The 12,549-nt window shown below is 50.3% G+C and overlaps 1 protein-coding gene across 8 annotated transcripts in view; it reads left to right on the forward strand.

Moving 5' to 3' along the window:
- Nucleotides 1–12,549, forward strand: part of LRRC8D (leucine rich repeat containing 8 VRAC subunit D) — a 117,532-nt gene extending 104,983 nt beyond the window's left edge. For all 8 annotated transcript variants that reach the window (XM_084759761.1, XM_084759760.1, XM_084759766.1 and 5 more), the window contains one exon: nucleotides 9,097–12,549. In XM_084759761.1, the coding sequence (XP_084615887.1) occupies nucleotides 9,099–11,681 (2,583 nt within the window). In that variant the 5' untranslated portion in view covers nucleotides 9,097–9,098 and the 3' untranslated portion in view covers nucleotides 11,682–12,549. The remainder of the gene's footprint in view (nucleotides 1–9,096) is intronic.

The raw sequence follows: 12,549 nt of genomic DNA on the forward strand, positions 1-12,549 counted from the left end.
GGTGCAGGAGAGGCTAGGCTTCACACAGACGGTCCTCTGACTTTCACATCCATGCTATGGCACTTGTGGACACGGGTACACACACACACACACACACACACACACACACACACACACACATGCCCTGCAACCTGTGTGCACAAAGTAAAATAATATGTGATAAAACCACCATTCAAAACCTATTTTAAATATGTTCTCTAGGACCATTATTTCAGAGGTAATTCAGAATTACAAGTGGAAGCTCTCCAGGTAGTCCTGGGAAACGGTGAGCTTTAAGATAATCACGCCGAGTAGACACTTGCTGACATGTGTGTTGTATATAGGTGTTGTAGTGATGTTGCATCCCTAGCTATAGGGTTTTTTGGGTTTCTTTTTTTTTTTCTTTTTTTCTTTTTCTTTTTGGTAAGCTAATGTGTTCAGTGGTGTTTCAGTGTCTCACTAATCCACGAGAGCCAAGGGGGATGTTTTGAGTTGTAACTCAGCCGTGCCTCTGTGCAAGTACTGTGGGGGAGGTGTGCAAGGGGGGGTACACTCATTCCCAGCATGCCTCAGCTGGTGAAGCAACTCCAGCAACGACACCTGCTAGACTCACTTCCAGGGGAGTTGCACACGCACACAGATACTTTGGAAGGACAAGTAGAGATGTTCATTTTGATGGGAGCTTGTCTTGGTTTTATTAAACCCTTTGAAACAGGACAAAAGGAACATCCAGCCATATTTACGGATTTATCACTGGTTCTGAAATAAGGCGTTGCCTGGACTACTGTAGAAGGCCAGCCTTGGGGCAGTTGGCTCTTAGTGTCAGGACGAGTTCCATTATAAGAGAGATGACTTTCAGGAGTATTGTCAACTGGGGTGTCTGCATTATTTGATTGATCTATATCTTTATTAAAATCCTCTTCTTGTCTATTGGTTTTCTTGATTTTTTTTCCTGCTATTTCTTTGTTGATATGTTTTTCTCTTCTTTGGTTTTCATAATACAACTCCCCCCCCCCCCCGTTTTTAAATTACATATATTTATTCGTATGTGCATGGGTGCATGGGACCAAGGGTTGAATTTAGGTTGTCAGTCGTTTTTTTTGTTTTTTTTTTTTTAATTTATATGTGCTTTGGTGTAGGGGTGTCAGATCTTGGAGTTACAGACAGTTGTGAGCTGCCGCGTGGGTGCTGGAAATTGAACCCGGGCCCTTTGGAAGAACAGGCAGTGCTCTTAACCACTGAGCCATCTCTCCAGCTCAAGCTGTAAGTCTTGACAGGAAGTGCCTTTTACCCACTGAGCCTTCTCACCACTTCCCATGATCCTTGCTGTTCTCTTTCCCACTGTCACCACATAGCAAATCCTGGTCATGCCTGCGCACCATCCTCACTCCATGTTTTTTGACACCTAGAGGCCCTTCAAGGAGTAGTGCAAGTGGGAATGTTGGGAGAATTTGCTTTGTTGTGGTTTTAGCCGCCTTTTCATTGATAGGACCAGGAAGGCCCACATGCGCTGGTCTTACAGCGGGTACGTGAGGTGAAGGCAGCATGAGAACGCAGGCCAGTCCTGTTTCACCTCAGCTGGAGGCTCTGGGCTGTGAGGGTTTCAGTCAGACCAGTTCTTTATTTCTTTTTGTTGTTGTTGTTGTTGTTTTGTTTTGTTGTTGTTGTTGTTGTTGTTGTTTTTCGATACAGGGTCTCTCTGTGTAGCCTTGGCTGGCCTGGACCCGCTTTGTAGCCCAGGCTGGCCTTGAACTCACAGCGATCCACCTGCCTCTGCCTCCCAAGTGCTGGGATTAAAGGCGTGTGCCACCACGCCCAGCTTATTTCTTTATTTCTTTTTGTTTGTTTGTTTTGTTTTGTTTTTTCAAGACAGAGTTTCTCTGTGTAGCCCTGGCTGTCCTGAACTCACTTTGTAGATCAGGCTGGCCTTGAACTCTCACCAATCCACCTGCCTCTGCCTCCCGAGTGCTGGGATTAAAGGGTGCGCGCCACCACGCCCGGCTACCATTTCTTTTTTTTTTCTTTTTTCTTAAGATTTATTTATTTATTATTATGTATACAGTGCTCTATCTGCATGTACACCTGCAGGCCAGAGGAGGGCATCTGATCACATCATAGATGGTTGTGAGCTACCATGTGGTTGCTGGGAATTGAACTCAGGACCTCTGGAGGAGCAGTCAGTGCTCTTAACCTCTGAGCCATCTCTCCAGCCTCCATTTCTTTATTTCTACATGGGATTAAAGGCTTGATTTCATCCTCATAACTTATCTTTGCCCCTCCCCCATCACTGTTAACCATTGACTCGGTGTAAACTCATTTTTACCTGGGCTTTAAGAGAACTAAAAGAATAAAGAATAAGACCGTCCTGCCTGTGCCTCCCTAAAAGGAATAATGAGGGGGTTTGTACATATATACATTTTTCTCTCTCATTTCAGTTATTCCAAAAACCAGATTGTTAGTGTAAATAGTCAAAGGCTCTGACCATAGGATCATTATGGGATGCCAGGTTCCTTTCGATTGTACTACACATGGTATTATGCATTATGATCTGTGGTGTGAACTCTGTAAACATGGGAGAAGACAAAGTTAATATTTGTGTTTTAAAGGTGTGCCTGAGCCCAGAAGTGACACCACAGTGGCGTTGTCCGTCGCTTGTACAGTAATGTCACTATAGTAATGTTTGCCTAACTAAGCTGATGGACTCTACGGTAAACTTTGTGACTCAATGTTTGGTATGTATTTTTTTTTTAACATACAAACGCACACACGCACACACACACACACACACACACGCACTCACATCCTACTACTCACTTTTCAAAGAGGTTTGAAGGCCCATGAGAAAAATGCAGTTACTATGAATTAGTAAATCAGAGTAAAAGAGCAAGGGGCGGGCCCGGGGAGTGAGAATGAAGCTGTCGCTGCCTCCTCCCTCCCTGAAGAACCAAACCACCGCAGAGCCCTCTGTGCTCACTTCTGCCCTTAAGCACTCACACACTATCCGCTGTCCTCCTCTTCTTGCGATGCTCAAGCCTCAAGGACCACTTCTGTCTTTCACCCCCAAAAGCACAAGAGTCACTTTCCCCTTCTCCCTCTCATGTCCACTCGGCCCCAAACCGTTTTCTCACAGAGAGACCTGATTTTGTTCCGCCAATGGCAACCTGAGTCCACCTCAGTGATCTCACCCCCACCCCTCTCCCCACCCCGACCCTGGGATTACTGTGATGACAGCAAACAAAACCCTAGGCCCCGCGCCCACTCCCAGACTGCTCAGCTCCTTGGCTGCCCCTTGTCCCCCCACCCCCACCCCCCTTTCTGTGCATCTTTGCTTGTTCTGAGTCTCTTCACATCTCACTTGGCCCTTACGTCCCCCCCCCCATCTTGACTTCAGGAAACCCCACATTGTTCTTTTTTTATTGCCACGCAACCAAGGAAGAGGCCAAAGCTGCTTAGGACTGGAATTTCGGCAATGCAGGACTCTCTTTAAGGAAGAGAGAGACAAAAGTGGAGTAGGGTGAGAGGCCAGTGCAGACGCCGGGTCCTGGCGTGAGCGTTTGCTCCAGTGTACGACTCTCCGTCACAAATGGTGACGGTATGTATATCCAACCGAGTGGATGTTTTCCTCCCATGCTCACTGTGAAAGAGGGAAAGATGTCTGAATTTGCCACACACTACCCCCCAAGTTCTCCCCAGGAATTTCCATGGTGTTTACAGTTGGATGTACAATATGTGCTTCTTGGATGGAGGGGGCGGGGTACGAGCTGGTGTTGCCTACACAGCATTTAAATGAACTTGGTAGAAGTGAACATCTGGGTTCCGAGGCTCTTTGTATCAGCTCATCGTAAAAAGCAGCCTTAGCACCGAGTTTTCATACGGCTCTTCGAATAGAGCATGTCCTTCGGCGTGTCAGCGCTGGCAGCTGAGCCTTGTTGGTGCTTGCGCATGTGAGCCATTGCACAGCGCCTGGACACAATGTTCTGCTTCGCCGACCACAGTAAAATGTGTACACAGTGAGAGACAACATTTGCTGCTAACCCAGGGGCTCTCCTTACTCATGGTTACTGCCTCACTGCCTGTATGGAAGGTTAGAAAACCACCCCCCCTCCAAACTGGAAGGAGGCCAGAGGCAGGAGGCTGCCTCCTGGAGCACCTCTTGTGGCCTTTGGTGTGGTGCTAAGTCTGTTGGCTTCCGCCCCAGAGATCATAGGCTTATCACTCTATTAGAGGTCAGCACGTGGTCTTCTCTCCTGTTGAGGGCATGTCTGCGTTTACCTCTGCTGTTGTCTCCCAAGCTGCCTGGGGATGCCTGGCCGCAGTGAGCTAGCTTCAGAGCCACCTGTTACAGAGCTCTGCAATGGGTTGTCCGTTTGGACGTTGAAGGATGCCCGTCCGTGCCAATCATTTTCGCCTTGGTGTAATTACTGGTGACTTTCTTGCTGGCAGTATTGGTTTGTGCTCGGTAGCTAAGGAGCCTGGTCCCTGCGGTTCTGCACAGCAGCCTGCATTAAATGCTCATCCTGGGCTGTGCCCTGGGGACATTCAGATAAAAGGAACTACCTGCAAGGAAAGGAGCGGACCAGGTGGAAGGGACAGCAGGGAGTCCGCTGAGGGAGGGCCAGGATCAGGTCCGCCTTCTTTCCAGTTCCACTGCTGAGGGGGCACCTTCTTAACTTAATAGACCCCTGTTGGAGGAGCAGGGTGTGTTACCCCCATCTGCCTTTCTCTATCTTGCCCTTGAACAGTTTTTTAAGGGCCAGCAGGGTGAAAAGCTGGCTGAAATACCCAGGCAATATCCCTGGAGTTCGCCTGGATGGAAGGGATGAATGTAAGCAAAGCTGCCTAGCAGAGCCCCTTAGAAAAGCTCCGTTGGGCAAGGTGGGAACAGGAAGATCAGTAGTTGAAGGCCAACCTGTACAATGAGAGTCCATCCCCCCCCCCCCACACACCCTTGCAAAAAGAAAAGGGAAAAAAAGGAAGGGAGAAAAAGAAAGGATTGCACTGTAAGCTGGATACAGATAAAGGCTCCACCAGGCTCTCAGCTTTAGGCAGTGGCACCCTTCTCTGGGGTCTTGCTGAGGTATGGCCATTGCCCCTGGTATTTTTCCCACTAGGACATTTTCTCGGTAAGGAGACCATCCTCCCCCCACCCCCCAATTATGAACGCGTGTTTTGCTGTGTATGTTTCTGTGTATCGTGTCTGTGCCTGGTGCCCTCAGAGGTCAGAAGAGAAAGGACATTAGATTTCCTGGAACTGAAGTTACAGATGGCTGTGAGCCACCATGTGGGAATCAGACCTGTGTCTTCTGGAAGAGCAGCCGGTCCTCGTAACCATTAATATGTATAGCAGCTTACCTCAGAGTTGCCATCCTACTGCCTCAGCCTCCAGAGTGTTTGGGTTAAAGCATATACCACCACCAGGTGCTGTTGCACACCTGTAGTCCCAGCGCTCGAGGAGGCAGAGGCAGGCAGATCTCTGTGACTTCAAGGCCAACGTGGTCTGCAAAGGGAGTCCAGGACAGCCAAGGCTACACAGAGAGACCCGTCTTCAAAAATCAAAAACAACATATATCACTACATTTAGCTTAAGTGCGGTGGTTAATTTAACACATTTCTGCTGTTTAACCTTCCCAGACCTGTGCCTAGCACACGGTAAAACAATCAGTAGGTGGTGAATGAAATTCCTGGTAGCATGCTAGTTTGTGGGGAGCCCACAGGGACTAAAGCTCTTATAAATCCATTGTCCTGCATGATAAATAGAGCCCAAGTGACCATTGTAGAGGGCCTTCGGGGCCTTTGTATGTATTGTTTCTTTACTCAAAACTGTATCATCACCCCAGCTCATCATCCCGTTTCTTGCTTTCCTTTCTTTTTTACCTTAAAAACCACCTCCTGGGGAGTCCTCCTAAGTCCTCCAGGTAAACTTGAACGAGCCGTGTCCTGGGCCCCTCCTGTGCTTTCTGTTAATCCAGCCAGAGCATGTTCTGTCCTTACTATTGCTTATCAGCCCCCTGACTAAGCTCAGGAAGTGTGGCCTTACCTCTTCTGTATCCCTCAACCCACTCTGGCCCTGAGGCACCTTGCCCATGACTGGGGAGCTCCTTGCATTCTGAGTGAAAGCCATTAAGGAGTACCCCAGTGCTGGGGTGGTGGTGGGGGTAATGACCTCCATTCAGTGTTCTGAGTCCTCAAAGCCAAGGACAACAGGTAGACGTGAGCCTCCTACGCGGCGGCAGTCACCCACGGCTGACATGAGTTAGCACTGATGGAGAAAGAGCCATCTAGAGGTGAAAGATTCTGTTCCGCTGGCCTAATTAGCACAGGGAGGTCACTTAAGCTTTCTTGTCCTGTGTTGTCCTGTGTTCCCGTGTAGGCAGTAATAATGCCTGAGTCCATGGGTTATCCTGAGGACAACTGAGCTTGTGTGGGAAAGCTGTTTGCAGACTGTAAAGTGCTGTGCCCATGAGAAGCCGTGTCATCCTACAGAGAGAGCGTGGCTTTGGCCTTACAGTGCAGTGTCAATCCTTCGGCTTCCACAGCTTACGTTCTGGAAGCTTCTTGCTCCTGTCCAGGGTAAGCCAGCGTGACATTGGCGCCCCTGTGGTGCTTCGAGTGAGAGTGGCTCCCATAGGCTCATACGTTTGAACACTGAGTTCAGACTGCTTGGGAAGGATTCGGAAGTGTGTCTCCAGGAGTGAACTTGGAGTTTTAAAAAGCCTCGTCCAATTCCCAGTTAGCTCCCTGTCCTGCTCCCTCCTGCTTGTGGATCAGACTGTGCTCTCAGCGACTCCCCCTAGCACGACGCCTGCCTGCTGCCATGCCAGCCATGCCAGTCATGGGCTCGCCCTCTGAAACTATAGGCAGGCCTCTTACTGAGCGCTTCCTTTCATACGTTGCCTTGGTCACGGTGCTCTGTTACAGACAGCCCCCAAAACACGTGCTGGCTATTGTCCTTGTCACTGAGTGCCCCGTGTCTTTCAGGAGTCAGGGTGGGCCATGGTAGATGCCAGGGTAAGTAAGGAGCTCAGATTCGAAGCCAGTTACTGGTAGCGTGCTAGGAGCAGAGAGGGCAGGGCTCTGCTTCAGCCGGGTGCTAAGGAATAAGTTCAGCAGAGAGAGGATGGGGGCGGGTGTGTCCGGCACCACCCTGACGTGGTGGCAGAGCCAAAGCCGCTGCAGGCCATGTGTATCTGTGGGTGAGGGGTTGGCACTGGTCTTCGTTTGGCTTTATCATGCTTGCTGGAGAGGGGGTGGCTGACGTGAAGTCACAGCGTGTTGCTGCCGTGTTCCCTGAGGTTGTTGCCTTTCAAACTCTCTTCTTTGCTGGGGAAAGACCGGGCTCCAGTCTCTCCTGGCATCGAAGCTGGTTCCTGCCAGTTCCTGGGCTGAGACGCTGGAAACGGCAGGGAAACGGCACTGTAAAACCCCACGGTCTCGCTTGTAAGCCCGTTTACTTCTTTCATGCTAAGGCCTGCCCTGGAGTTTTTATTCTCGCATTGTCACAAGGTGCTTTGCAGGGCAGTTCTGTTTAATAGCTGTCGTCCCCCCCCCATACTGTCAAATGCAGTTAATAGATGTTCCTGGAAGACTTATATTTTGAAGATGATGGTTAAAAGCTCCTGCGTCCAAGTACTGTATGTACAGAAGGAGGAGAGGAAATGCCACAGGCCCCGCCCTCACTAGAAAGCAAACAGCGTGAGGGAGGCAGCATTGGGCAGAGGCTGCAGCACACCCGAGGCATGAACTTACAGAGGAGCAGGAGACAGAAACCTGGCAGCCGAACAGACTCTGGCAGCGGAAGAGTTCCAGGAAGCGAAAACTGCAGGGAGGGCAGCGGCTGACTGGAAATTACCTAGCTGTGGGAGAGAGGCCTAACTAAAGGAAGGGCTCACCTCAGGTAGAGGGAGAAGCCGGAGGATGTCAAGGCAGTGAAGGAGGCGGAATAGACAGTAAGTCACCGGGCTCTCAGGACGGTGGCCGTCAAACTTCATCTCTCACTCAGTCCTAAACCCACGTGTGCGCTGAGTTGTGTTTCTTTTCTATGGCTTACTGCCACACCAGGGACCCTGCTTTCCTGCAAGCCTGTCAGGAAAGGTACAAAGCACGTAAGACACTCACAGGAAACTCAGAATAAAAGAGGTGTGAGTGACTATGCCATCACCCACGTACTGCACTGTGTGTGTGTGTGTGTGTGTGTGTGTGTGTGTTCTCATGGAGTGTAAGTATAACTCAGTGTTTTTGGTTCTCAGGTTTGTGTGATGTAATTACATAACAGTATATCTATTTCTTATAAAGCCGCTGACAATCCCTGCACCTGGGGAGAGGCTCACACAGGGTCTGTGGCTGTGGCTCTACTGCCGTGGTACTTGCCTGCCTTTCACAACGCCCTGGGTTCAGTTCTGAGCAGTATAAACCGCAAGTGGCGGCGTATGCTTCCTGTTGAACGCTCAGAAGCTAGAGGTAGGCAGAAGACCGTGAGCTCCGGCGGGGCCATGCATCCCCAGGTGGGCGGGGCCTGAGCGCTCCACCCTTCATCTCAGCCGTCTGTGCAGTTTGTCTAATGGGGCGGTATGCGCTAACATAAACTGCTAACAGATACTTGCAGTTTGAGCCACGCTAGAAATTTTGAATTTGTTACCTAATTTAACCTTTGTAGCCATCCTTAGACATTGCTGTCCCCTCCCCTCCCCCCCCCACCACCAAACAGAGATGGTAAACACGAGGCCTTAGGGTGACCTTAGGGACGGAGCAGGACTCAGTCTGGAACATACAGCTATGTAGAGATTAAGGGTAGCATGGGTTTTAGACTTCGACACAGCAAAATCTTCTCGTTCCCCTTCCCCAGTCCCTGAGTCCTAACCTCATCAGTCTGGTATATGAATGCCGCCCCCTCTCTCCATGTCCAGGATCAACAGGAGACCTCGTATAGCGCTCCACCACGTCGCGTGCAGAACCCGGCCCTTCCCTTCGTCTCTTCTCTCTGCCTCAGCTGTTGTGCATCCGAGTGTAAGACTTGAGGGAGAAGCAAGCCGGCTTGAGCAAGCACAAGGCTTCCCCTCCCCTGCTGCCTGCCAGCCTCTAATGACATGCCGCCTTTTTGTTCTCTCTCGTGTCTTTCAGGAATGTTTACCCTTGCGGAAGTTGCTTCACTCAATGACATCCAGCCAACGTACCGAATCCTGAAGCCGTGGTGGGACGTGTTTATGGATTACCTGGCGGTCGTTATGCTGATGGTTGCCATCTTCGCGGGGACCATGCAGCTCACCAAAGACCAGGTGGTCTGCCTGCCGGTGTTGCCGTCGCCTGCAAACCCAAAGGCGCACACAGCCCCCGGGGACGCTGACGTCCCCACCGAAGTCCCGAAGGTGCAAACAGCCACTCACCGGGACCAGAACGGGCAGACCACAAACGACGTTCCCTTCGGCACGTCTGCTGTGACGCCTGACGTACCCCTCCAGGCCACCCGTACGCATGCGGAGTCCACATCCGCCTTCCCAAACCAGGAGGCCAAGAAGGAGAAGAGAGACCCAACAGGCCGGAAAACCAACTTGGATTTCCAGCAGTATGTGTTCATCAACCAGATGTGCTACCATCTGGCCCTCCCTTGGTACTCCAAGTACTTCCCCTACCTCGCCCTCATCCACACCATCATCCTTATGGTCAGTAGCAACTTTTGGTTCAAATATCCCAAAACCTGCTCCAAAGTTGAGCATTTCGTCTCAATCTTAGGGAAGTGTTTCGAATCTCCCTGGACCACTAAAGCCCTGTCCGAGACAGCCTGCGAGGACTCTGAGGAAAACAAGCAGAGGATAACAGGCGCCCAGACCCTACCAAAGCACGTGTCCACCAGCAGCGACGAGGGCAGCCCCAGCGCCAGCACCCCCATGATCAACAAAACCGGCTTCAAGTTCTCGGCGGAGAAGCCGGTGATCGAAGTCCCCGGCATGACGATCCTGGACAAGAAAGACGGGGAGCAGGCCAAAGCCCTGTTTGAGAAAGTCAGGAAATTCCGTGCCCATGTAGAGGACAGTGACTTGATCTATAAGCTCTACGTGGTCCAGACCCTTATCAAGACGGCCAAGTTCATCTTCATCCTCTGCTATACCGCGAACTTCGTCAACGCCATCAGCTTCGAGCACGTGTGCAAGCCGAAGGTCGAGCACCTGACCGGGTACGAGGTGTTCGAGTGCACGCACAACATGGCGTACATGTTGAAAAAGCTCCTCATCAGCTACATCTCCGTCATCTGCGTCTACGGCTTCATCTGCCTCTACACTCTCTTCTGGCTGTTCAGGATCCCCCTGAAGGAGTACTCTTTTGAGAAGGTCCGAGAAGAAAGCAGCTTCAGTGACATCCCGGACGTCAAGAATGACTTCGCCTTCCTTCTGCACATGGTCGACCAGTACGACCAGCTCTACTCCAAGCGCTTCGGGGTGTTCTTGTCGGAGGTCAGCGAGAACAAACTGAGGGAAATTAGTTTGAACCACGAGTGGACTTTCGAGAAACTCAGGCAGCACATGGTCCGCAACGCCCAGGACAAGCAGGAGCTGCACCTCTTCATGCTGTCTGGGGTGCCCGACGCGGTCTTTGACCTCACGGACCTGGATGTGCTGAAACTTGAGCTGATCCCCGAAGCGAAAATCCCCGCCAAGATCTCTCAGATGGCCAACCTGCAGGAGCTGCACCTCTGCCACTGCCCTGCGAAGGTCGAGCAGACCGCTTTCAGCTTCCTCCGGGATCACCTGAGGTGCCTTCACGTGAAGTTCACCGACGTGGCCGAAATCCCCGCCTGGGTGTATTTGCTGAAAAACCTCCGGGAGCTGTACCTCGTGGGCAACCTGAACTCGGAGAACAACAAGATGATCGGGCTTGAGTCCCTGCGGGAGCTGCGGCACCTGAAGATCCTGCACGTGAAGAGTAACCTCACCAAAGTCCCCTCCAACATAACCGACGTGGCCCCGCACCTCACGAGGCTCGTCATCCACAACGACGGCACCAAGCTCCTGGTGCTCAACAGCCTGAAGAAGATGATGAACGTCGCCGAGCTGGAGCTGCAGAACTGCGAGCTGGAGAGAATCCCGCACGCCATCTTCAGCCTCTCTAACCTGCAGGAGCTGGACTTGAAGTCCAACAACATACGCACGATCGAGGAGATAATCAGCTTCCAGCATCTGAAGCGGCTGACTTGCCTAAAACTGTGGCACAATAAAATTGTGACCATCCCGCCCTCCATCACCCACGTCAAGAACTTGGAGTCGCTTTATTTCTCCAACAACAAGCTCGAGTCCTTGCCGGTGGCAGTGTTTAGTTTACAGAAGCTCCGGTGCCTGGACGTCAGCTATAACAACATCTCCACCATCCCCATAGAGATAGGTTTGCTCCAGCACCTGCAACATTTGCATATCACAGGGAACAAAGTGGACGCTCTGCCAAAACAGTTGTTTAAGTGCGTGAAGTTGAGGACTTTGAACCTGGGGCAGAACTGTATCAGCTCCCTGCCTGAGAAAATCGGTCAGCTGTCCCAGCTCACCCAGCTGGAGTTGAAGGGCAACTGCCTGGACCGCCTGCCAGCCCAGCTGGGCCAGTGTCGGATGCTCAAGAAAAGCGGGCTTGTTGTGGAAGACCAACTGTTTGACACGCTGCCACTGGAAGTCAAAGAGGCATTGAACCAAGACGTCAGTGTCCCCTTTGCAAACGGGATTTAAACTTAAGCGTAATGCGGGCACATCCCCGGGCTCGAGAGGGGGACAGCTTCCTGGGCGGCAGATGCTCACTTGCAAGTTACTACAAGACAACACGCATTTTAGGAGTAGATATGCCCTCTAAACAAAACATGATGCGCAGAGGCTGATAGCAGACAAAACTGGGTGTTCAATGTTCGTAGTGTTTTAAGTCATTGGTTTCCAAATCTTTTTCTTTCCTTTTTGTTTTTTCTTTGTTTTGTTTTTGTTTTTGTTTTTTTCTTCTTGTGGGGAAAGGGAAGGAAAAATTATAATCACTGATCTCGGTTCTTTCTCAATTGTAAGTTGGGTGCGGCTGCTGGCTGAATGTTTACACGTCGCTTGCCTGCTAACGTACATGATTAAATTGACTTTCTTACTAGATCGTCTTTTTTTTTTTTCCTTTTTTCTTTTTTCTTTTTGAGGTGTCGTGATTTATTTTTGCTTAACTGGTGCGATGTTGCTTCACCTTCGATCACTGAAGACACAAGGGGCCAAACTTACACATTTAGATTTGCTAAGATGTTGACTTCTTTTAACTGTTTTAATTTAAAGCAAGCGAATCGAGTGCTTTCTGGAGCATTTGACGGTACTGTACCTCGGGACCCCCCCACACCAGACTTTACAGTCTTGACGGCCTAGAATGAGGTAGCGGTGTGTGGAAGTGTCAGGACTCTGTTTCTTAAGAACAAATACTAAAAAGAATACACTTTTTAATAGTCACTTTTTGTCTGTAGGCTGGGGGTTTGGGTTATATATGGTACACTTTTGTGCAGATGCGATAGGATCTCCAATAAATGGAAAATGTGTTTTAAAAATAACTTTAATAACAATAAAAACAAGTTTATGTAAA

This window comes from Acomys minous (assembly GCF_964271855.1).
Source record: "Acomys minous genome assembly, chromosome: 15".
NCBI lineage: Eukaryota > Metazoa > Chordata > Mammalia > Rodentia > Muridae > Acomys > Acomys minous.